The sequence below is a fragment of the Pezoporus flaviventris genome, unplaced genomic scaffold (assembly GCF_033815535.1).
Source record: "Pezoporus flaviventris isolate CSIRO_AGI_PZ_B2104156 unplaced genomic scaffold, CSIRO_AGI_Pfla_v1 ptg000002l, whole genome shotgun sequence".
In the NCBI taxonomy this organism is placed as follows: domain Eukaryota; kingdom Metazoa; phylum Chordata; class Aves; order Psittaciformes; family Psittacidae; genus Pezoporus; species Pezoporus flaviventris.
Genome location: NW_026892550.1, coordinates 40,943,522 through 40,967,306, shown reverse-complemented (window position 1 = coordinate 40,967,306; position 23,785 = coordinate 40,943,522). Strand labels below are relative to the sequence as shown.

Genomic DNA, 23,785 nt, shown 5'->3' with positions numbered 1-23,785 from the left:
AATACAACCTGTAAAAAACAAGTGTAATACTTGCACCTTCGTTGTATGTAGCATTTTTATTCCTTAAAATACATCAGGCCCACTCTAATAAAAATTCTAACAGAAATCGCCTAAATTGTCTTGGTGTGAAACTATGCTTCTTAGGAAGCACTGCTAAGCTGCAAAAACACACCTGAGTGGCAAAACACAAGTTATTACAGCTTAAAAATAAAACCCACTTCACCTTTGAACAGTTTGTCTTTATTATTAGACTTCTGAGTTGTAAACACTGAAAACTGCAGCACAGGGCAAATGAACGAAGCGGCTCCATTTATCCTTTTGCATGAGTTAGTGCATAGATTTAGAAGTTTAGGGAAAAAAATCAAGCAAACATTTTAGCATAAGCTGCCTTCTCTTTCTCCTTCTGGGCTTTTATCTTCTGCTTGATTTTGAGTGTTTCCGTCTGGATAGCTGCTTAGAAAGAAAATCCACAATAGAGTTACGGTAATCTCTTTACATTATGTCTCTTAATATGTCAAGACCAGCTCATACTGCTGCACCTTACCCATGTTATTTCATTTAACAGAACTGCATTAATCTTCAATTAGGTCAGATACATAGGCAGCAAAAAACCTTGTCCCTACAGTAAAGTAACCAGGTAGAGGAGGATGTGGCAAGCACAGTACTGGTGCCAGCACAGAATTCATATGCCAAAAATCCTGTCCAATTAGACCAGGAAATTAAGTTAGTAAGACCTCTGTGACACAGAGAGATGGTTCAAGAGGCATGCTGTTGACCTACATCAGCAGGTTACCCAGAGCAACAGAAGCATCACTGCTGTGTAAAACCAGGTGAGAATGCTTCAGAGGGCTCTGTCAGCACTGAAGTTGTTAGAGGCTAGCATTTTGGGCATAGCACTGGTATCAGTTCCTACAAAACACTACCCTGGTTAATTTGTTACATTCTTAGAAGTAAAGAATTTGTAAAGAAACAGCTTTATTTTACCTTTGTCTTCAGGGGCAATTTCATGAGCCTTTTTAAGATCAGCCTTAAATAAAAGAGAAACATAAATTAATGTTCTGATGAAGTGTTTAGCTAAGATAAAAATTCTATTAAATATTGTGATCATTACCAATGCCTGATCGAGATCTTTTACTCCCTGCCATCCTTGAGCCCGTCTGTAGAGAGCTTTAGTATTTGCTGGATCTACTTTAAGAGCCTGTAAATTTAATAAAATTGTCACATTAACATTTCATATACTTCACAGCCTCCCATCTCCACAAATGGCACAGTTCACACCAGCAGACAGTATCTCCAGTTGGTTTGAGGGTAAGCTGTCAAAACATTAACTGTGTAAAAAGGAATGCTCTAATGTAGCACACTGAATAGCCAGCTAATCAGTTTTAATACCATTGGACCAGGAGAGGCCTTTTGTGAAGGGCAAGCATACATTGAGGATAAAATGGAACATCTGTGTATGTATGTGCACATATAAATGTATGTATATATATATATATATGTATGTATCTGTTAAGGCAAAGTTGTTACTGCAGTTCAAATTATCCTAACCTTGAGTCTCACAGTATAAGTCTGTATTGCAGCTCCTTCCTTCACACCAAAAAAAAACCCTCAAATGGTGTCATAAATAAAAGACACAGATTTCCTGTAAAGCTTTTCTCACTGTAGGCTAGAAAGATGCATCCAAGCAGTCCATCTAATGCTTCAGGAACCTTGCCAAGTTCCAGTCATTATGTCTCTTTTGAGCTGAAGAGTTTCACTAATGTGCATATATGCCAGTATGGCATATCAAAATAGGAAATGGTGGCTGGGCAAAGAAATTGTTCTACTATTTATGATTACTTATTTTTTTGATGTACCTTAGGGAATTTGGCTAGCTAGCTGTTTCCTTTTCTTGCCTGTGAAGATCACGTTCTTTTTTCTTACTGCAGATAGCTCTACGGTGTGTCTTTTTATTATTTTAAAGAATATATTGGAAATCTGTTTGCATTAATGTATGGCTTCATTGATTCCACTTACTAACTTTAAATCAGTAATTAAGAATTACAGACACTGGACAGTTAACCTAGTTAACCTTAGGAAACTGCTGTTCTTACTAAAATTCTAATATGCTGTTTAACATTTGTTATGAGATGTAAGCTGACTACCTTGCAGAAATCTGTTGCAGCTATGGAGCTGGCTTTATCTAAAAATTCTGTAATCTTAAAGTGTGGGGATTTTTTTCCACAGTGGCACATATTGTGGTTAATAATTTCCATCTGTAACACTTAAATGCCATTTCAATTTTTACTATTCTCTAGATGACAGATATCACACTACACCGTTGTTTTATTTTCCTCATTCCCCATTTGTCCATTCTAAATATAGGTTTATGAAAGTTTTCCATGTGCTAACGCCATCAGCAGGCTAGAAAGCAAGCCGGCTCTCTGAAGACCCTCACACACAGATGGGCCGAGACTCCTGCTTTCAGCATGAAGCCCTGGGAGGTTCTGCTCAGGATCCTCTACTAACAGATAAGAACATTCTTCAATCAGTTCCTTCAAAATTTCAGAGTTTTACTGAACTATTTAAAGTTTCCTCAAATGTACTAAATTCTGACAGTATGTTTATGTCACCATTCCTTCCTCTCCACCCTTTCATTTTATTATTTTTCAGTGTTTCCATATTTATTATTTCCTTCTTTCCTCCTATTCACTGATTTCATCTCACTACTAAGCCTACCTGAAAGGGCTTTAGTTAGAACAAGGTACAAGACCATCAGTCTAAAAGCAAATAGAATGTTTTGCTCATGCTAGTCTTCCAGAGAAAAGTATTCCTCTTTCACTGAAGACAGTTTAACTTTGTAATATAAAAATCAGCTCTGCAAACCAAACTGACAGTGACAGTGTGCATTTTATCTGGCAGTAAGCAACACCCCTCTTTTGTTTGATTCTAATGAGTCATTTTCCATTTCAAAATCTTTTTTAAAAGCCACGTACTGGAAAAGTTAGCAATAACTTCACAGTCAGCCTTCCACTTTGTTTACTTTGAAATCATAAAGCTTGTGAGAAGACTCTGTAAAAAAGCTTCACAGTTTCAGTCTCCATTTTCTATCTAGGACAACTGTTCATCAAAATACTAGACATTAACTTTACCTCTGAACAACTTTCAATGGCTCCCTGCCAATCCGACAGTTTTAGTTTACAAGCGCCAATGTTTAGAATGCAGGTCAGAGCAACAGTTTTTAGCTTTGGTTTGTCTGCCTCCTCTGCCAGTGCTTCAGAAGCTTCTACATACCTGCAGAAAAACAGATTTACAAAGCACATGTATTAATGTTGCAACTCCCATTTTGTTTGGCCCTTAGCCATCTTTCTACAGGTATGTGCAAACTGGCCTATCCAAAGTGGTTATTTTTTAAGCAGTTTTAATTCCACTATTACAAATATCTATTAAACTAAATATACAAGACCTATCCTGACAAGAAAGATTAACTCCCTGGTGGTGAACGTTTTCCTGTAACTCCTAGTCCTCCACTGTACTAACAGCATTCTTTTTCTTAGACAAATGCACTGTTTAGATGGCATGAAACCATTAGGATTTCTCTCAGTGATTGTTTATTCCCAAAAACATGTTCTCATTAGTGGCAAAAAGTCAGCACTACCACTGCACCTTCCATGTTCATGGGAAGCTTCACCTCTTCTTCAGCTCCCTCAGCAATATTTTAATTGGTGTAGGAATCTATGGCTAAAATCAGAATCTAACTTTATCTTGTAAAGGAGGGTGGTTTACGAGCATTAATAACTCCACCTTCTTTCCACTGTCTTCACAACTTTTTTCTTGAACTTCAAAACTGACACTAGTTCAGGACTAAGCCACATCATTTAGAGCATCTGTTTCATAGGAAAACTGGTAGGCAAACTGTAACTCATTCTTCTTGAATTATGGTGTGCTAATGCTGTCAGTTTTTATGTCAAGTTGCATACATTCACATTTTGAGCATGCCATGTTTAATGCTGTCTTTGCAGATCAGTGCCTATGTAAGTTCTATTTTTGCATGCCCTATGACTGTTGCCTGGTATGTATCAAACTTTGGATCACAGAATAAGCAATACTTAAAAAAGATGAGAACCAGCAGAGAGATAAAAGGGCAAAAAGCTAAGGAGAGTTATGTTTGAAATGAACATCTCTACTATTTATAAATCATACCAAAACATGAAAGACAACAAGAAGTAATATGGTGGGTTTTTTTAAAAAGTGTCAATTCTTACATATAAAATAAATAAATAAAATGTTTAAGCACCAGTAGGAGAGGAAAAAGAACATAAAGTTATAATGGTTACTGTTGGTAAAAAGAAAAAAAACAACTGTCAGGATGGTTTGCCGGTGAGTTGTAGTTAAGACATGGGAGATACCGTGCCAAGAGCTATTCTATGCCTTTCAGTTCTGATGCAATGCCAGCTAACATACACCATTGTACATAAAGGTGTAAACATAAAATACAGACAGTATTAGATTTTAGTACAAAACAACAGGGCGTGTCCACAAAAGTCTGATCAGCTGGAAAGATCGAATTTGTTTACCCCACAAAAGTTAGTATCCTTCCAATCCACAGGGACAAACAAATAGGGACCAAATAGAAACCGTCTGCTCAGATTTGAAGAGCCTTCATTCCGTGTGTTTAAGAGTAAGCAAGGCAACTAATTGTAAGGGATGATACTGACCTAAGAATGGAGAGAAGAAATGGACAGCTACAACACACAAAGCCCTAAAGATCCATTTCATCCTCTTTTCTGGGTGATTTCTGAAAGGCTTACATAGAAATCCTATTTACTTTAGGTTTTCTGTTGGTCTATGAGGGGCTTTTTGAGGGCAGGGGGAAACGCTGCATCTTGGGTTAGTATCTGTAATTAACAGATACACTTTTATGGCTCAGAAAGACATTATTTGTTTGAATCCCAATCAGTTAAAAACTCAGCTGAAACATTAAATATGCCCAAATTCTTTTTCTTTCATTGTTGTTACTGCTAGTTAGCCAGTTATTATTGAGAAGGTAGGGATAAAGGTCAGTATATATATATATGTATATATATATATGTATATATATGTATATATATATATGTATATATATATATGTGTGTATATATATATATATATATATATAGGAGAAGCTCATAAAGCAAAAAGCATGAAAAAAAGAAAGGAGCAGTATGGAAACAAAAGCAAGACCACCATGATTTTGAAGACATGATTCTGAAGTATACGTGGAGTCAGGATGGTGGTATGAAGCCTCAGAAAAAATAATGGCAAATTAATAAGGGTCACATTTGGGGTACTCAAACTGACCTGTTTGTGAAACCTACTGGTTTTTAGAAATCTGAGAAAAAAGTATCTCCCTCCTTTCCTGTCCATTGACTACTCTGTCTACTATTGTGCTTTCTTCCCAGTTATGCACCAGCACACCAAGAGTATTAAAAAAAGAGCATTTAGTCAGTTCTAAACTATACTTCATGCCTATAGCTCTTACCTATAGCAGTGAGTAGAAGACCTGCTTGAGTAAGTAGCTAAAAAACAACCACATCTTTTCCAGATTTAGAAGGCTCTTTGTTTAAAAAAGAAGAAAGCACAGCAACAGGCACTTTTTAAATGCACATATCATTGCTTGTTATCAGTATTAATTTGGGTTACAAGAACTACCTGATTGAATGATGATAGCCTTACCGTAAACTTTTACTATACTTTTTAGCTGCCAATGCCCAATTTTGCGATTTGAAGAAAGTATTTCCTATATTCTTTATGTCTTCTGCTATAGCCACAATCTTGTCAACCTAATAAAATAGATGGAAAATATAAAGGATGAAGGTACTTATGAAAGAAGTCTTGAATAACTTAATGTTTAACCCAGGTCCATCCTCTTTCAAAGATTATAAAATCTCAGAATAAAAACATTCCAATTGTAGACAAAGACTAGCTTCAAGCCACTCCCGTAAAATTTTCTACTTTATGTAACACAACAGTCTGAAAGATTAAATTCCTAATGGGTTTTCTACAGTATAAAGTGTGAGAAAATACCAGAAACAACATAGCAGTTCAACTCCTTCCCCTAGATGCTGCTACCCACAGAAAGCTATATATAAAGGTGTTGACCGTTACTCATGTAAAAGAAGACATGTTAACAACCAAAGTATTCAACCAAGACTGACTTATTCCCCAGAAAAAAACTTGTCTTCTGCTTCTCAGAATGGTAAGAGTCCCCTGAACTCTGCACACACTCGAACTAGAGGTTTTTTCAACACAGTTCTTCTATCAAAACACTTAAAACACCTGTAGAAGGAGAAAAAGAACAACTGCCTGTCTTTATTGAATCCATTGTTTCCATTTCCAGTGTTGTTACTTTTCCAGTGGCAATTAAAGTTTATAATTACTGCTCTCTATAGCACAGCTGGCTTAAGCTCCATCAAATGTATATATTGCTCTTTGTAATGCTATCAGTTTACCCTTCTACTCTATTAGAATCAGTGACCTTGGAAAAAAACTAATTACAGCATGAGACCAATGTCATCATGGTTTCTGTAATTAGTTTATATGAACTAGTTTAAAAATGAAAGGCAGGCACCTGCCAGCTTCAGTTCTGAACCACAGCAAATGCTATCTATCCTAAAATAATTTCACAGGCTGAAGTCGTTCTCAGTGGCCTTACACAAGGAGTGTCTTGGTTTCTAGCTGTAATGTTTCTTTGCTCTTCTATTTCCAATACTCTATTTGGAACCTACACGTGCAGCCTCCTTTATCTGCCCCTCTATAAATTCACTGATTTACAGTTTGTCTATTTCACTTCATGATGAAGTAAAAACCTGCAGAAGAGCTGCTTCTACCAGTCTGCTCCCTAACTCTCACCATCAGGTCTCACTTCAGTTTGAACAACCTGAGCAGCAAACAACTACTGGGAATTGAAAACAACTAGCTCTGATGTAGTGAAAAATCTTTTTTAAAGGCTGAACTTTTACTATTTCTAGTACGTGAAGCAAAATATTTTTAAGGGTGGATATTTTAAAAGTTGCACAGAAAAAGTGTGTAAGTACAACATTTAGTCATCTGCAGGATGGAGTTCCAGTAATTGCAATTTGTCACTACAGCACAAACAAGAGTAGAAAGAAATGAAGGACAGGAAAAAAAGTGCAGCAACTGTTAAATAATTGTTGTTTAAGTTAATGGGGGGAAAATCAGCTGCAATTAGTACTGGAAAAAAAAGAGAGAGCAATCCACTCCCACAGCATTCTCTTTCCTAAAACTGTCACCATTTAATCAGGACCTTGACTGATTCCTAAGAACAAAAGACTTAGGGAACATCATCACAGATACCATGTAACTCAGATTACCTACCAGGTTTACATTCTGTAAGATACCTTAAAAGAAAAATACTTACATCTTTCAAGTCCATATCTGAATCTTCAGGAAAATCTGGATGAGCATCTCCAGATCCATCCTGAGGCACAATTCCCCAGTCATCTCCTTCCTTTAGCTCTCCACATTCTGCAATGACGCACAACTGAAAAAATAAACAGAAGTGTTAGTTGTTAAGACAGCTTCCCCCCAAAACAAAGCTACAGCTGATGACTGCTCTTTCAAATTCAGTACAAATGCTTTTTCATCAGTTGTTTGGGTGCACTGATTTCAGAAACCCACCACTTCATTAGCCTACCCTCATCACAGAATGTTTGGGCTGGAAGTGACCTTAAAGATTATCAAGTTCCAACCCCCTGCCACAGGAAGAGACACATTCCACTAAACCAGGTTGCTCAAAGCCTGTCCAACCTGGCCTTGAACACTGCCAGGGATGGGGCAGCCACAACTTCTCTGGGCAACCTGTGCCAGTGCCTCACCAACCTCACAGGGAAGAACTTCTTCCTAATACCTAGTCCGAATCTTCCCCACTTTCAGTTTAAAGCCATTCCTCCTTGTTCTATCCCTGCATGCCCTGGTAAAAAGTCCCTCTTCAGATTTCAAAAGGCTTTTGTCACACCAAGCATTAAGTTCAGAGGAGCAGCATTCCATGAACACCATACCCACGCTCCATGGAGAGGCTGGAAGAGGAACTGGCAGCAGGCTGAGCTGCAGCAGAACACAAGATACGGAAGTTCTACTGCGTTAGAGAAGACAGTTCTTTCGTAATCTACTAAGTCTTTTAAAGTTACAGAGGTACTAATGTTTCAAACCACAGACTGAGTTGACCTACACACCAACTGCTTTTCCAGAAATACAACAAGAATTACATATCCCCTAGGTAGGATTGTGAATTCCACCTTTTAATTCCACCACCCATCCTACACTTCTAGCTGTGCATTTCCACCTTCACCCTGGTAGAGGCTTCCACCCTCACAGCTGTGTTGAACAATAAATATTTCTTTTGTGCAGGGGAAATTTACAGCAAAAGAACAAAAGCCTCTTGACAAGGACAGCAAAATGGAAATTAACACTGTTCATAAAAATAACTGGCTAACATTTAACAGTTGTAAGAATTACACCAAGTATTTAGAAGATATGAATATATGTCATATAATGGAAGAATAAACATCATCTGTAGGTGCTCTGGATTTTGCTTACCCTAGCAGGAGTTTCTCCTTTCACTTCAACATTTTCCAGTATTTTAACTACTCCCATTCCTTTGATCACTTGGCCAAACACCACATGTTTCTTATCCAGGTGAGAAGTAGGCACCGTTGTAATGAAGAATTGAGAGCCATTAGTACCAGGTCCTGCATTTGCCATGCTCAGCAGCCCTGGTTTATCATGCTGTGTTGGGGAAAAGAAAATCACAACATATAAAAGATCTATTATAAAACCATACAGAAGATCCTGTAAGGCAGTTAATATATACAGCAAGGACAGCCATAATGGCAAGTTGGTAAACCAGTTACATATAGTTAGCAATTAATTTTACCCATCATGACTGAAGAGGGCAAATACCTAGCTCTGCACCTTTACTCGCCACACAGCAGTCCAGAAAGCAGAGCCGCCTGTGTGACTGGATGCTGTAACATCTGTCTGCTTCTGGTACACTCAATCCCTGCAGTGCTGCCAAGTTTGGACAGATCGCCTGAGAGACATGTGAAATTCTTCCCTGGGTTACTCAAGACCACTGGCCTTGAGAAACAAAGCTAAACACCACTTAAAGCAACTTCAAAGTTACACTCTCAGGATGGGTATGTACTGTTAATTTTATAAAGGCTGCTCACCCAAAGTATGTTGCAGAACTGTGGGGTTTATGGGTCTGTGGTCTTTATTATTTAAAGGTTGGGGGAGGAAGGGGGGAAGGTTAACTCCTTCACTTTCACAGACAGCCAGTTTTTATTCTCTTGCGATTTTTAACCATCTAATTATTTTGGCTTATGCTACCAGGCCACAATCTAACAAAAATTTATTAAACAGCCCAACATGAGAAAATATTGTTTATCTTGTTTGCTGCAAGTACTTTTTCCTTCTTTGAAATAAGAATTATCTTGCACCACCACACAGATTACTTCATTTACACTTGTACTGCAAAAATCTACTTTTCATATGTCTTGTGATTCTCTTGTTAAACTGACATGACGCAGCCATTAAGATGTTATTCTCCCCAAGCTGATCTGTTATTAATTGTAAGGAACCCTGTTTAACTTAAATCAGCATGTTATACCACGCATATATACTGAAGCATGCAAACTGTGGGATTCCTATGAAACTTGATATTGTGGGGAGAAGGGGAGGGAGACCACCATAGCAACTGTCAGACTTCAGAGAACATCTCTCCTAACTGTAATTAAATCTATGATGAATGTTTGGCTACATTTCTAGATATTGCTCCAAACCTGGTTATGGACTTTGACGCCTGACTAGTAGAGTATTACCATATTTTGTTTTCCTACAATATTGTTAGGAGGTAAACACAATTGCAGTCAGGGCTTTGTTTTAGACATGGGTCAACAATGCCTGTAATTCTTTTAGTCAGTATTATTGAGGAGTCATTCATATGCTATCACATAATTAGACATAATGAACTCAGTTAATGTCAGTGCTGAGACTGTTACACCTACAGCTCTGGGTGTCTTGACTGTTGTAAGGGGTGCTTGAAAAACATGTTATTTTTGTTGTTTCCAAGTTGTACTCCTATCCAGGTTCAAGATGTGATTACTCACAGTTCAAGCACAAGGGATTTTTTCATGCCACACTGCCCTTTCAGTACAGCTGAGAACACAGATGAGCACTCAGAAACAATTATTATGGTTGCAGTTTTTCTCCAGAACAGCTAAGTCTGCTATCCAAAACATCTAAGTCACAGTGTACAGGTAGTACTTAGATTTGAAGATCTTAAATACTGTTTAAATTGTAGGCTTAAAGTGTGCATACCTGCTGCACAGCATGATAAAAAGCAGTCCTCTTCCTGGAATAGCCATTTTCAAAGCAAGGTAAAATGCTTAAAATGCTAAAATGCTTTAAAAAGATTTTTTTCAAAAGTCAATTTATGTCAAAAGACAGACTGTGGAGGCATCAACTGCATTCGATTTTTATGATGAGAAGTCCGAAGAATGGTAATGGACATTTTGAAAGCTATGCCTTTGCAAAAGAAACAAGAAAAAATATACAGGATACACCCTGAGAAAACTGCTTATCTAAAATTGTACATGTGGTGTAAAGCACATGCACTTGCAGTCTCGCTAGATGATGATTTTGAGGACAAAGATTGTTTCAGAATTTCCTACTCTTGCAGCGCAGCTCCTGCCTCTCTTCACACTGCTGGGCTGACAAAACTGCTTGTGGGACTACACTTATGGTTGCTAGTAATGAAATAGTGAGCTCTGACACAAGAGTGGGAATAAGTAATGGAAGGAGTAGGAATTTCTGCCATCAAAGAGAGCATCTCTTAAAATGACATCCTCACATTGAGGCCTTTGCATATTCAAAAACTTGCTTTGTTCACAGCACGTTTTTCCAACATTTTGGGTGAAAAAAGCCACTTGTAAACAACCATTTACTTCTTGTACCATTGAAAATAAATGCAGTGGGGAAAATGCTTTATCTTTTGGATTAATTCTGCAACCTACCATGGATTCCCTACTTCTTAAGACACGTATTTCTCACATCTGATCTGAATGTTACTAATAAATGAAAAAAAAAGGTATAAAATCCAGTTAATGCTAACATACTGTATATGTCTGAGTAACAAAATTTGCCACTCTAATATCACCCTTAATTTGATGAGAACTAAAATATTGTTTCAAATGAATTTCTGATGGTGCAATTAAAAAGAAAAATTGAGCTATGGTTGACTTTGTTCAGTGAGGTTGACCTCATTTTGTGTATTCATACATGTATTCTGTACTCAACAAAGACTATAAGGACAAACTAGTTGGGGCTTTTTTGCTGCATTCGTTTGACTGCTTAAAAATACATGAACCTTGGACTAAACAGTGCTAATTCTGAACATCAAGAAAAACAAAAATCATTGAAACTTCAAAAACTGAACACAACTAGTATTTTCAATGGAGTACCTTATAATGAAAGTTTTCATCTTCAAATTTTTCACCATAGATACTTTCTCCACCTGTGCCATTTTGGTTTGAGAAATCTCCACCCTGGACCATAAACTGCTTTATAACTGTAAAAGAAAATAATTATAAAATATAGCAGCAAGGCAGGAAAGGCATGAAATAATAATTTGGAGATGATGAGTGATCCCTGTCAGCAGCACCCATACTTAAATAAAATCAAAACCCACCCTTTATTAAGTGTCCCCTAAGTACTCCTTTTCAGTTGATATTTAATCCTTTACCTGAAATTCATTTCAACGTACTCACAGCGCACACTAGACTAGTTTTACTAACTTACTAATGCATTTATATTTTACTACTGTCAATGCATGGTAAGACCATCTTGTCATTAGGAGGATCAGAAAGTCAAAAACTTTACTTTCAGTCAAGCTATTTCTTAAACAAGTACTCCAAAATATTACTTAACATTATTTCAAATATGATAATATAGGACTTCAGTTACCAACAGGAAAAGAGAGGATTTCATGGAACTTACTTCTATGGAAAGGACATCCTTTGTAATGGAGAGGTTTTCCAGTGGTAGGCCCCATTCCTTTCTCTCCCGTACATAACGCACGGAAATTTTCAGCAGTTTTAGGTACAACATCAGCAAATAATTCAAAGACAATGCGTCCAACTGAAATGACAGATGAATGAAGCATATTTTTAAGTCACATCCTTGGCATGGTGATGCGTTACTGGGCAAATGTTATTCAGTTTGCATTTTGGGCTTGTTCAGTGGCAACTGCTGGCACAGATAGAGTAGATTTTTAGCAAGATTATCAGCAACAATGAATTCCACTATCAAGAACACTTTAAGGGGAATAAAGACAGATTCTGCCAAAAATTTCAAATGCGTCTTTTGCCAGGAAAATGTGCATAGGAAATTACACGTGTATTAAAACCAAATTGCGTACTTTAACGTGTATACTGATGTCTATTTTAACATATATATGTAGTCTGTTCAATCAAAAATAGACAAAATTTAAAGACTGGTTTGCCTTTTATTTGATCAAAAAGCTTATGCCAAACATGTATACTAACCTTACTCCTCATTCTCTTAAACCCCAATTTTACTAGGACACAGTAATACCTGAGGAGGAATAATAGCTATTTACAGTTACAGATGCTGCAAGCAATTGTTAAATCAAAAAATGTACTTTTTTTAACTGAAGTGAAACCTGTGTAGCTAACAGATCCTGTAATAGTTGATAAATGGATTCTGTGTCAGACTCTCATCTTTTCATAAAGTGGTTTCTTAGGGAGCTGTTTCTCACTCCTCGCAGCTGCCATCAGTTGATGATCCTGTTTTCTCATCAGCCTCACAGTCAATTAGTTAACATAACTTCACTCTACCGGAAGCTAAATGTAAATATATTAATTCTAATTAATACAGGAATGAAAACAAATTAGAGAACTGAAAGTCAATAACCACAGATCCTCTTGCAGACTTGCTTCTTTTATTCTTTCGAGCAGCAGAACAAATACATGAGAGGTGCTGCCTTGACAAAACGGCAGCATCTATCTTCACCCATGCGAATGCTGGGAACCTGCACTTTCAAGTACCACCCCAGCTACCATGTTGTTGTTTTCGGATTTCCATTTTGACCGTTCACACAGATTTTCCAGTGACCTCCTGCAACCCTGACGACAGACGCCAAGGGAACAACCAGGCCCGCCTCAGCTTTCACCTCCTTACACCACAGCTGCCCGGCTCAGCGGGTCTCCAGTCGGTCACCGCCGGAAGGCAGAACCCCTTCCTGACCAAGGCCGAACCCTGCGGTGGGGTGAGCGGGAGCAGGGGAGTGGGCCGCGGCCTGCACCCACATGGCGCCTGCTGGTGCGCGTCTCTGAGGGGAGCCTGTGACAGCGGTACCCGCTCCCGCACGGACACTCCCCCAGCTGGGAAGCCCGGGGACGGGGTACCTGTGCAGCCATGTGGCCCGTTTCCCTCGGGCCTGTGGGCTCTGGTGGGGAAACCTCGGGGGAAGAGCGCAAAGCCCCCGGATAAGCCCCTCCCCGTCCCAGGGACGCCCGTTCACGGCGAGCCGCGTTTCTCCTCTCCCGAGCCGGCTGTCTGTACTCGCAGCTCGGGTGACTGCAGCCAGCGTGGTGCGGCGCCATCGGGGCCCAACCCTGCTTGTTCCTCCCCGTCGAAAACGTTCCTCTCCGCGGCCTGGCCCGGGCATGAGCCACGCAGCTCCCCCCCGCTTGGCCCGGCCCCCGAGCGTTCAGCACAGGGGTATCCCAGCCCCCCCCGACCCGGCCCGGACCCCGCCGCTTCCGCCCCCTCCCCACCTCGCTCGCCCCCGATGTCCACATCGAAGAAGGTGCGGGGATTGGAGGGTTGGCTGGGCCGGGAGACAGGCGACGGGTGCGACATATCGTAGCTGCCCGCCGGCTCGCTGGCTCCGCCTGCTCGGCCGCCCGCGATTCCGGCCGCCGCGGGGTCGGGGCCGCTCGCCGCTCCTCCCACGGGCGGGGCATGGACCGCAGGGAAGGAAGCCTGGCCCCGCGCTAACCCCGGCCCGGTGGAAGGGGCCGTTGCTGTCAGGTGAGGACGGGAGAGCCGGGGTTGTGGTGGTCTCCCCCGGTGCCCCGGCACGGCCCAGCACCGCCGTCCCAAGCCGCTGGTGGTCTGGCTGAGGGCCGCCAGTTTTGGCTGCAGGCGGAGCGCTGCGCGGGGTGCCGCACCGCGGAGCAAGGGCCCCGCAGATGGCCGCAGGAAAGGTCTGCCCCTGCGGCCTGCCTCTGAGCAGCCTGAAATGACTGAGGGTAGCGTGCAAAGGAAAGAATGCCCGCTTCTTTCTTGAGTTTTTACACACAGAGAGAAGGCCTGGAAAAGCGGGTGAGGAGAGGGATTTCTAATTTTGCTTGGGTTCATGTTTCAGGAGAGAAATACAGACCTCGTGAAAAGCTGCAACTCCTGGAAAAAATGGCACATTGTCAAAAGTGACTATCACCATATGACTGTTCAGAAACCCCGAATAACTCCTGTCTTCTTAAGGTCTGAAAACAAAATGTGTTTCTTCCCGAAGTGTGAGTATCACAATAACTGTTACAAGGCAGTCGCTTTCAGCCACTTGCATTGACCAAGGGATGTGAATACCATCAGAGAACTTTGTTGTGGCTCCTCAAGGTGCAGAATTCCCAAGTGGATGAATGGTCAACATGGCCACATCCTGTGCTCATTGGCATCAGGAAAGCAAGGTATGAGTTGGGGGAAAAGCAGAAGGGTGCTGGGCTTTTACTCTTGCAAACTTACAGCCTTTTGGGGAATGCAGCTGATCAAAAGAAGTCTCTACTCCTTGGACTTCTCTAATCCATCCCAGAAAACTATATACATCTTTTGATTCATTGTATCATCCAAAGGCTTTCTCCTTTAATTCATGTCATCTTTATATGTTTAGACTTGAGTTTCACCAAGCTGTTTTTCATCTCTCTCTCAGTATGTTCTTAATATTAGATGTGTCAGAGGGCAGTTGTAATTCCCAGACTGAAAGAAAAGTAGCATTGATATTACTAACACTGTAGTCCGTATACTTCATCACGATCATTCCCACAGCCTCTGTGCAGATGTTGGATAGAAGATGTGATTGGCACCAAGTACTGTTGCGTATTGCATCTGAGAGCTCTTAACAGAAGGAAAAGCCGTCTGCTACCATCTGAGAATGCTTAGTGAGGAATCAGTGGAACCGTGCTAAGGCATTTTTCTCTCTGAGCCAGGTCATGCAGCTGTGTTAGAGGTTTCACATGCTCCACAATGTCAAAGGCACCAGAGCTCTGAGTCACCTGTAAGTCACCAGGCATCTGGCCGTGGTCACTGGCTGAGATATTTTTATCATTACGCTCAGCCTAGGTGAGGTGCAGTGGTGTGGGAGAAGTGATCTCAGTGAGGCAGTTGCTAGCCAAGTGAGTATGGTCTAGAAGAGATTTCTTTAGCAGACATCAGAGTAAATTGTGTTTTGTTGAGCGTGTCCCCCGCAAGAGCTGTTGGCAGCTTCCTCTCAGGAAGAAGCAGTGATTCATGCTTCCAGGAGCAGGCTTACGCAGTCCCTACAGGTTTTTTTCCAGCCAAGTTGGAATAGTCTAGATTCTAGATTAGTAATTCATATTACAGTAGTTGCTCGGGAGTCCCTATGTGCAAAGTACTTTACAGGTACAAAGAAAGAGGCAGTCCCTGTGGTAACTTGGAGATGTGAGCTAAATGACAGAAGTCAAGCAACTTTCTCAGTGTTAGTAGGAGATTCTGGAAAATATGTAAGCTGAATGAATATCTCCAAAGCACAGCAGTAGCATAATTACATATTAATTTATAGTCATTGACAGATTGTAAAAACAAGTATAGTGTCACTTCTGTCAAGAATTTACTGAGTGATTTAATGTTCAAATTATTACATTAAGTTGTACACAAAATTGCTAGCCTAATGCTGCAGCCTGATGGAATGCAAAGATCAGAGAAAGGGATCAGCCAGTTGTAAAAATCTTTGTTTTCACTTCTTCTTCTCTTCCTGACTAAAGAAGCTATCATTTATAAATGCTTAGAAATGCATTTATATTCTAAAACTTGCACTCTGTTGAAGACACAATAAGCAAATTTATTTCAGTCATTCTAGCCTGTCAAACAGCATTCATGAAAGAAAAAATTGTAAAATAAGGATAATTGTTGATTGTGTAAGCTAGGAAAATTGTTGCTGATTGTGTAAGCTAGGAAAATATTTAAACATTCAGATTAGGATTTTTTGCTTTTTGTTTCATTTTCTTGCGTTTTCTCACCTCTAAATCTGTATTTGACACTGTGAAGAAAGTAGAAGCTTAAACATATTCATTCCACCAGAAGGTGAGTGCTTTGGCTCAGTGCAGAACTGCCTTGTCTAGGGATATTAAAAGCCATTTTGGTCTGTATAAGAGTAGTTGTCTGTGCAGTTTTCACTGGACTGAACTGTAGCTTCAGAATATGGTCCAGTGGAGTCTGATGGGATCCACCTGAGGAGTGACTGAAGCACACACCTTACTGGCTTTTCAGAACAGGTATTAAGAAACTTTCAATAAGCAGGTTTTTGGTAACAGTCTTGGTAAGGACACTTTCACTGCCTTCTGTGAAATAGAGCAGCCACTCAGCCAGTGCCGTGTGACACACGGGGTGCATCCTGTGCTGTTCCCATGTGACCTGGCACATCAAGCATGTAACCTTCATGAGAGAGACATGAGATAGGAGAGAAGAAACCTGTTTTTTCATCATTAGGCTTATTGTTTTCCAGCTGAACCAAGTCTCTTTCTCCATAAAGCTGAATAAAGAGGTCCTAGATGAAACCCATAATGAGCAGTTACTGACTCTGAGATGATTCCTCTAAGCTGAATTAAGATGCAATGTCAGACAATGGTAGAACTGTATGTACTTATCGCGGGATGTTTTAAAAAGAAAAGTGTCTACACAGAGCTGACATAATATGACAGAAATTGAAAGAAGTCATGCATTTACTCATCACTAACTTTCAGATACACTGATTCTAAAGAAATAGTTTAGCTAAAAACCAAGCAAAAATAAGCAGACTTTTTAGCTGTATATTTTAGCTCTGCTTAGAACATGTTTCAGAGGCAAATAACAAAGAGTAACATTTAGGACCTGAGGAGGTATGGTAGAGGGTGCCTATGACTTTTGCTAACAGTACAGCCATGGCTTACAAGGAGAGGCCCAAAGCATTAGAGAGCTGCTGGCCACAGTTGCCACAGTGATGATGTGGGATGACAGTTTTGTTGCTGAATTCCTGCCCTCACTTTTGATACAAATGTATGTCCTGTATATTACTGCACTTTCATGTAAATGCATGCTACCGTTTATCATAGTTATCGCCAAAAGGTATTAAAGGGCTTGTTCAACCTGGAGAAGAGAAGTCTCCAAGGAGATCTTAAACCAGCTTTCCAGCACCTAAAGGGGACCAACCAAAAGCTAGAGAGGGACTTTTTACAAGGGTGTGTAGTGACAGGACAAGGGGAATGGCTTTAAACTGAAAGAGAGGAGACTTAAATTAGACATTAGGGAAAACAGTCTTCACCTTGAGGGTGGTGAGACACTGGCACAGGTTACCCAGAGAAGCTGTAGATGCCCCATCCCTTTCAGTGTTCAAGGCCAGACTGGACAGGGCTTGGAGCAACCTGGTCTAGTGGAAGGTGTCCCTTCCCATAGCAAGGGGGTTGGAATTAGAGGATCTCTGTGTTCCCCTGGAATCCAAACCATTTTATGATTCTGTGAAAATATAAATTATGATGACTTTTGTGTGTGTGTGTGTATGTGCAGAAAGCCTTTTTGGATTCATCTAATGTAGAATGGAGTTCAAGGTGAACTACATCAGCATGGATTTAAAGACCAGAGTGCAACCAGAAATATGACGTCCCACGACAGAATTTGCCACTGAAAATCTGGGACCTGAGGCTTTCCAGCTAGGCTTTGCATGGAGTCCTGGGCCAGGAGGCTTAGACATTCAATTTAACAATGTCAACAACTCTGCTGCAGAGAGGAACAAAACCAGGTTTTAAACAAGTGTATGAACATTCACAGGCATGTGCACATGTAAGTATGTAAGGTATGAACATCTTATGTATGTAAGTACAGTAGTGATTTCAGAGGACTGTAAATACCAATTGCCTTCACACAATCCATTTATCACTGTATTACTCAATATTTATATTGTGATGATTAAAAGGAGTCATCTCTTACCTGGCCTTTCTCTCTGTTTTTAACACCGAACACTGCTGAAAATTAATGTTTCATTACATACATCAGTATTTCCCAGTAATTTTGAAACAATTATCTTGCATATTTCTCTTTAAACTGTCCTTCATTTTCAGCTAACTGTATGTGCTGTGTAAAGAGACAGTGAAGCTGCTTATCTATATTAAGGCAGCACCTCTGTGGCACTGTTCCGGGGCTGGGAAAAGTTGCTGCAGCAACAGCTCAAGTTATGTAATACTCAGTTCCACGATGGATGAGTAAGCCTGTTTGCAGGGGGCTGCAATCCCAAGCTCTCCACTCCTGTCAGTTTCTGCCCCTGCTTGCAAAGTGGAATGCATTTTATAATAGGTTTTATAATTCTCTGTTGAGAGTAATTTAGACTTGCTCTGCTAACTAGTAATAATGGCAATATGGAGAGAGAATAATTCTAGACATACTTGGTATCACTTTGTACTTGGCATGTTTGAAGTGGCAATAAAAATTGGATTTTGTTTATTTTACAGAATCCAAAATGTTGCTGAAGCATTGCAAAGTGTAGCAAGACTTGTGTTCATGTAACTTGGCATGCGTCACCACGCTAAGCATCAAGTCATTAGTGAGCACCATGGATTAACGAACTTTTTGTTAAATCTTCAGAGTTTAGTTACCTGTCCTGGCCTCTAGCTTCTTTCTGTGGTTTCTCCAAAGCCTAGTTCTGACAAACTCCAAAGCTTTTGGAATATTTTGGACTTATGCATTCAGGTCCAAGCAGGGGGGAAGGGAAGCAGCTGTAACGGAATTCAGATTTCATCCAGGTCCTAGTGATGGGGAGGCAAAGTGTGACCTGGAAGACTTGACTTTCAACCCAGCCTATCCTGGCTATAAGACCTAATCCCTGCTTTCTCAGGAGAGAGTCTTCTGAGAAATTTACATGCTATGAAACACAGAAATACTTACCTGAGCATTCAGCTATTCCAGGTTTTGAATGACTTTTTTATGGTTTAGTGGTGGACTTGGCAGTGCTAGGTTAACAGCTGGACTTGATGATCTTAAAATTCTCTTCCAACGTAAATGATTCCATGATTTTTGTATGCCACATTTTTATTTCCTGTATTTCCTAGAAGAGGTGAGGGCTGTAAACACACCATCTTGCTGCAAATGGTCTTTTCTTGACAGATAGTATGGCTTTTTTCTTTACATCTGCTCAAACTTTGCACACCACTTTTGCTGTTCTTTAAGAAATACAATCCAGTGCTTATTTCTGGAGCTGAATGCCTAGATTCTCATTTGCATTGATTACTATGTCAACCAGGATGTCTTTCATCTTGTTCAGCCACACCCTGCTATTCACTTCCCTTTCACTGTACTGTCATCTCCATGCCCTCACTCTTTGGTCCTTCAGCTTTGCTTGCATGGGTTGATCTTAATGACTGGGGGCATTTGGTGATGATGGTGGAAGTAAAGAATCAAAAGCTGCAAGAAAACCCAAGCTGAAAGGTTTACACTGGGTATTCCATCTCACAGATGAAGTGGCTGAGAACCTTCAAAATGGCAATGCCTTCTGAGAATAAACCTTGAGACAGGGTCAGCTGAGCAGTACAGGATTCAAGCTGGGGTCACAGAGGGAGCAGCTGATCAGATTATCAGGCCAGTAGAAACTCATCTTTTGATTTTTTAGAGATAAATCGGCTTATCCAACCACGGAAAGGCTGGCTCCAAAGCACCAGCATGTTCTCCACCTCTTCTGCTGCTACTGGATGTTGAGTCTGCAGTCAGCTATTGTAATAGTCTGTTACAACTATTGCCATAATCGCCATTCTCCATGTCATGTCTCCAAGTTTTCTGAACAGGAAGCTCTCATAATTCTGCTACGTACCTGATTAAAACAGAGCATTTAAGAGTTGGATTCTCTTGGTGGTTGCATGGTGGTGTTGCCCTGCTGCTGGGAAAAAGCACAGAAACAGCCCTTCCCCCCAGATTAAACAAAGCTCCAAATGACACACACACACACCCTAGTACTGTAGCATTATTTAATTATTTTGTGAATGAAATAGATCATTATAGAGAAATGAGTAAAAATAGGCACCTTCCAAGCAGTGCCACCTTAATAAAGGAATCATAATGGTTTGAATCGGAAAGGACCTTAAAGCTCATCTAGTTGCAACCCCTTTGCCATGGGCAGGGACACCTTCCACTAGACCAGGTTGCCCCCTCCAGCCTGGCCTTGGAACACTGACAGGGGTGGAGCATTCAACACTTTTTGGGGCAACCTGCTCCAGTGCCTCACCACCCTCACAGTAAAGAACTCCTTGAATTTTCCCTGTTTAAGTTTTAACCCATTACCCCTTGTCCTATCACTACAGTCCCTGATGAAGAGTCCCTCCCCAGCATCCTTATAGCCCCCCTTCCGATACTGGAAGGCTGCTATGAGGTCTCCATGCAGCCTTCTCTTCTCCAGGCTGAACAGCCCAAACTTTCTCAGCCTGTCTTCATACGGGAGGTGCTCCAGTCCCCTGATCATCCTCGTGGCCCTCCTCTGGACTTGTTCCAACAGTTCCATGTCCTTTTTATGTTGAGGACACCAGAACTGCACACAGAATTACCCCCTTCGACCTCCTGCTCACACTCCTTACGTGTGCGTATACGGGTGCTTACTACTGTGGATAGACGAATCGGCGCCCGCTGTACTGGCATGGGGACTGCACGTGCTCTCTCAGCACCTTCCCCCCAACGTCTCAAACCGCCGCACCCCAGCGCGAGACAGGCGCTGTCCCTTTAAGCGGGCCCCCGTGCGCCTTACCACGTGCTGGGGGCGGGGCAGGCAGCGCCGCGCAGCCAATGGGGGATGCTGGAGGGGCGCGGCGCGTTCGCGCAGCCTGTCTCCGTTGCTGTCGCGCGGCTGCTGGCGGCGCGTCTGTGCCGAGCAGTGCCGTGCCCCGGCCGGCGGGTGGGCAGCTGTCAGCGCCGCGGGCCGGTTCGGCCCCTCGGTCAGGTGACGGGCGGCCCCCCGGAGCGGTGCGGCTGGGCAGCGCGGCGCTTCAGTCACCTCACCTCGCTTCCCCTCCCCTCGCCTCCGCGCAATGCTGGGCGGCTCCGCGGCGGCGGGGATGCGGCCGCCGCCGCTCGCCGCCCGCTGAACAGCTGTGAGACGCGCGGTGGGGCCCCCGCCGGGCAGGACGGCGGCAGCAGCATGGCCCCTACCCTGCTCCAGAAGCTGTTCAACAAAAGGGGCGGCGGCGCGGCGGCCCCCCATGGCCGCGCTCCGGGGGAGGGGCCCGCCTTCAGGTGAGCGGCGGGGGCAGGGCGGGTCCAGGCTCGCCGGAGCGCCTGCACACGGGCCTTGCACACAGCCGCTTCGAAGGGGCGGCTGAGGATATTACTGTCCGCTGCCCCAGGTTGAGGGGCCGCTGCCCCCCGGGACTCCCGCTGCGAAGTTTCCGCAGGGGCTGGGGCAGAGACCAGCGAGGAGGGAGCACCCCGGGTGGTGATGGTGCGGCTCCTTCTGCCTTTCCCCTCTTTGGTTCTCTCAGCCATTTTATATCCGAGCTGGTAGTGTCACGCTCGGGGTCGGGGGGCGCTCAGTGGGGGACACCGGGCGGAGGCGCCAGGCCTTCTCTTACCTTGCGTTTGTACAGGATTGCTGTGATAACTCGTGCTCAAGTCTCGCTCATCAGCGAGATGGAAAAAAACAAAAATGGCTTAATTGTTGTGACCTAAATACACGTGCCTAGTCTGATGACCCACTGAGCACTGGGCACCTTCCACTGTTCTCCCTGCTCGCGATAGGGCAAATGCTTAAAGGTGAGATCTAGTCACTATTGCTACTTTAGGGCTTGAATATGTAATCTTTATATAATACTGAATTATTACTGTTTTTTCCGCCCTCGGGAACAGCATTTTGGTTTGGGGCTTTGTTACTTTTAGCATCTGTTCTGCTCACAAGACCAAACTGGTCCTGGTGAGCACACTTGACCATGCCATGCATGTCCAGTAACCTCTGTGTCTGTTTTTCTGTTCGGCATGAGTTGATGGATCTTGTGATCAGATAGTATATGGGATTGAATTGGAATGTAGGCTTTCTATACTGAAACTATAAGAATAGTAAGGGAGGGAGAAAAGTGGAAATTATCTTGATCCACATGATGCCAAGTACAAAAGATGACAATCATGGAGCCCTTATGATTTCAGAGATGGTCTGTGTGGGCCATGGCCATATGCTTGGCCAAAGCTGGAAGATCTTGGTGAAAAATGGAGTAACGGCAAAATGGCATTAAGATATTTGGGTTATGAGGCAATTCCTTTGAAAGTGGTAGTCACAGTACTAGTGTTGCATTCATATCAGAAAGCAGGGCTGGTGAATTTCAGGAGGCTATAGTCTATGGGCTGTGCTTGCTAGTTACTTTTTGTAGCACTTACCTTGTGACTTAAATAGTCTCTTTAATTGAGAGAAAATATTTTCCACATTTAAACTGAGTAACAATTCCTGACTAACATTTTGCCTTATACTTAAAATCTTACCAAGTACTCTGTGTCAGAGAGCGGTGCTGCAAGTTCTAGTTTTAGGATTTTCAGATTTGTCAAGGATTTCCATGAAGGCAGATTCCTTGTACCCCCCCCCCCCCTTAAAATCAGTAGGATTGTTCCATCTGGAATATTTTGTGATTGTATTAATTTTCTTCTTCCTGTTCTTTAGGTAAGATGTCCAACACTTAGTTTTTAGTTTGAATAACATCTAATGATGTGGCACTTCAAAAAAACCCTGTTATATTTAAAATACTATTGTAGGAACTGATCGCTCTTTTTATCCCACTATTTTCCTCCCATTCCCTTGCTATCTGGTTTGTTTGTTGGTTTGTTTTTTGGGTTTGGTTTTTTTTTTTTTGCAAATTTAATGTAGTTATTTGAAGCATTTTGCATATGTTTGTTTTTTTTAACCTGTTAATACTGCATTAAGCTGCTTCCTTATGACCTCTGAATATGTTGCAATTCTTTTCTTTCTTGTGATCTGTTGATGACCTGCAGGAGCATACTTACTGGGTCTTGGAAGCTCTTCTGTAGTGTTTGTAATAGACTTTCTGTTAAACAGTAATCTCTGAATGGAGAGATGTGATTGGATTTAAGTAAAATCGAAGACTTGATCCTTTGGTAGCTTCCGTTTTAAGCATATGCTGCTGGTCACTTTCAGAGGCTAAGTGGCAGGATCATTTTCTGATCTAATGGCAGGCTTACATTTTTAGGGATTTTAGTTAGTTTTATTCTGTCTCTTTGGGTTAGTAAGGTCCTCCTCTACATTCAGTATGTCTTGCTGTGTGTAGGTCTCTTGAGTGGCCCTGTAAGACCCGTAACAGTCTGTATCCTTGGACTTTGAATTGTTATGGAAGTCTTGAAAGGTTAAGTATACTCAAGCACCATCCTTACAACAGCAAAATTGCCAACAACCCTAATAAATAAATTTGACAGCTTTTTTTGAGTATACTGGTAGGAAGCTTTAGATTTTCCAGTCTTCCCAGGATCACCAGAAGAAATTCTGTTG

The 23,785-nt window shown here is 41.8% G+C and overlaps 2 protein-coding genes and 1 long non-coding RNA gene across 5 annotated transcripts in view; 2 read left to right on the top strand and 1 right to left on the bottom strand.

The window, feature by feature from the left end:
- Positions 1-218: 218 nt before the first annotated feature.
- PPID (peptidylprolyl isomerase D) lies at positions 219-14,019 on the bottom strand. 2 transcript variants are annotated; one of them, XM_061475871.1, is made up of 10 exons: positions 13,839-14,019; positions 12,037-12,177; positions 11,502-11,608; positions 8,578-8,766; positions 7,400-7,522; positions 5,695-5,801; positions 3,132-3,273; positions 1,112-1,198; positions 985-1,027; positions 219-450 (listed from the first exon to the last, which is right to left on the bottom strand). In XM_061475871.1, the coding sequence occupies exons 1-10, from the start codon at positions 13,921-13,923 to the stop codon at positions 362-364; spliced, it is 1,113 nt and encodes a 370-aa protein (XP_061331855.1). In that variant the 5' UTR covers positions 13,924-14,019; the 3' UTR covers positions 219-361. The 2 variants fall into 2 exon arrangements, with proteins under 2 accessions (XP_061331855.1, XP_061331864.1); XM_061475880.1 differs by lacking the exon at positions 1,112-1,198.
- A 65-nt stretch (positions 14,020-14,084) lies between these two features.
- On the top strand, positions 14,085-20,093 carry LOC133280725 (uncharacterized). Its single transcript, XR_009747277.1, has 3 exons — positions 14,085-14,270; positions 14,620-14,750; positions 17,839-20,093. It is a non-coding gene; the product is annotated as an uncharacterized LOC133280725 (long non-coding RNA).
- A 1,138-nt stretch (positions 20,094-21,231) lies between these two features.
- FNIP2 (folliculin interacting protein 2) overlaps positions 21,232-23,785 on the top strand; it is a 50,789-nt gene continuing 48,235 nt past the window's right edge. Inside the window, exon 1 of one of the 2 annotated variants that reach the window (XM_061475782.1) lies at positions 21,232-21,537. In XM_061475782.1, coding sequence (XP_061331766.1) covers positions 21,443-21,537 — 95 coding nt within the window. In that variant the 5' untranslated portion in view covers positions 21,232-21,442. The remainder of the gene's footprint in view (positions 21,538-23,785) is intronic. The other variant, XM_061475796.1, reaches the window with a different exon arrangement.

Excerpts from the sequence above, each read along its gene's own strand:
- PPID (XM_061475871.1), bottom strand. The coding sequence starts at position 13,923 with ATGTCGCACCCGTCGCCTGTCTCCCGGCCCAGCCAACCCTCCAATCCC. Across the intron at positions 3,274-5,694 it reads AAGTATAGTAAAAGTTTACG|GTATGTAGAAGCTTCTGAAG; the intron begins GTAAGGCTATCA and ends GTTTTTCTGCAG. Across the intron at positions 1,028-1,111 it reads AAGATCTCGATCAGGCATTG|GCTGATCTTAAAAAGGCTCA; the intron begins GTAATGATCACA and ends CTTTTATTTAAG.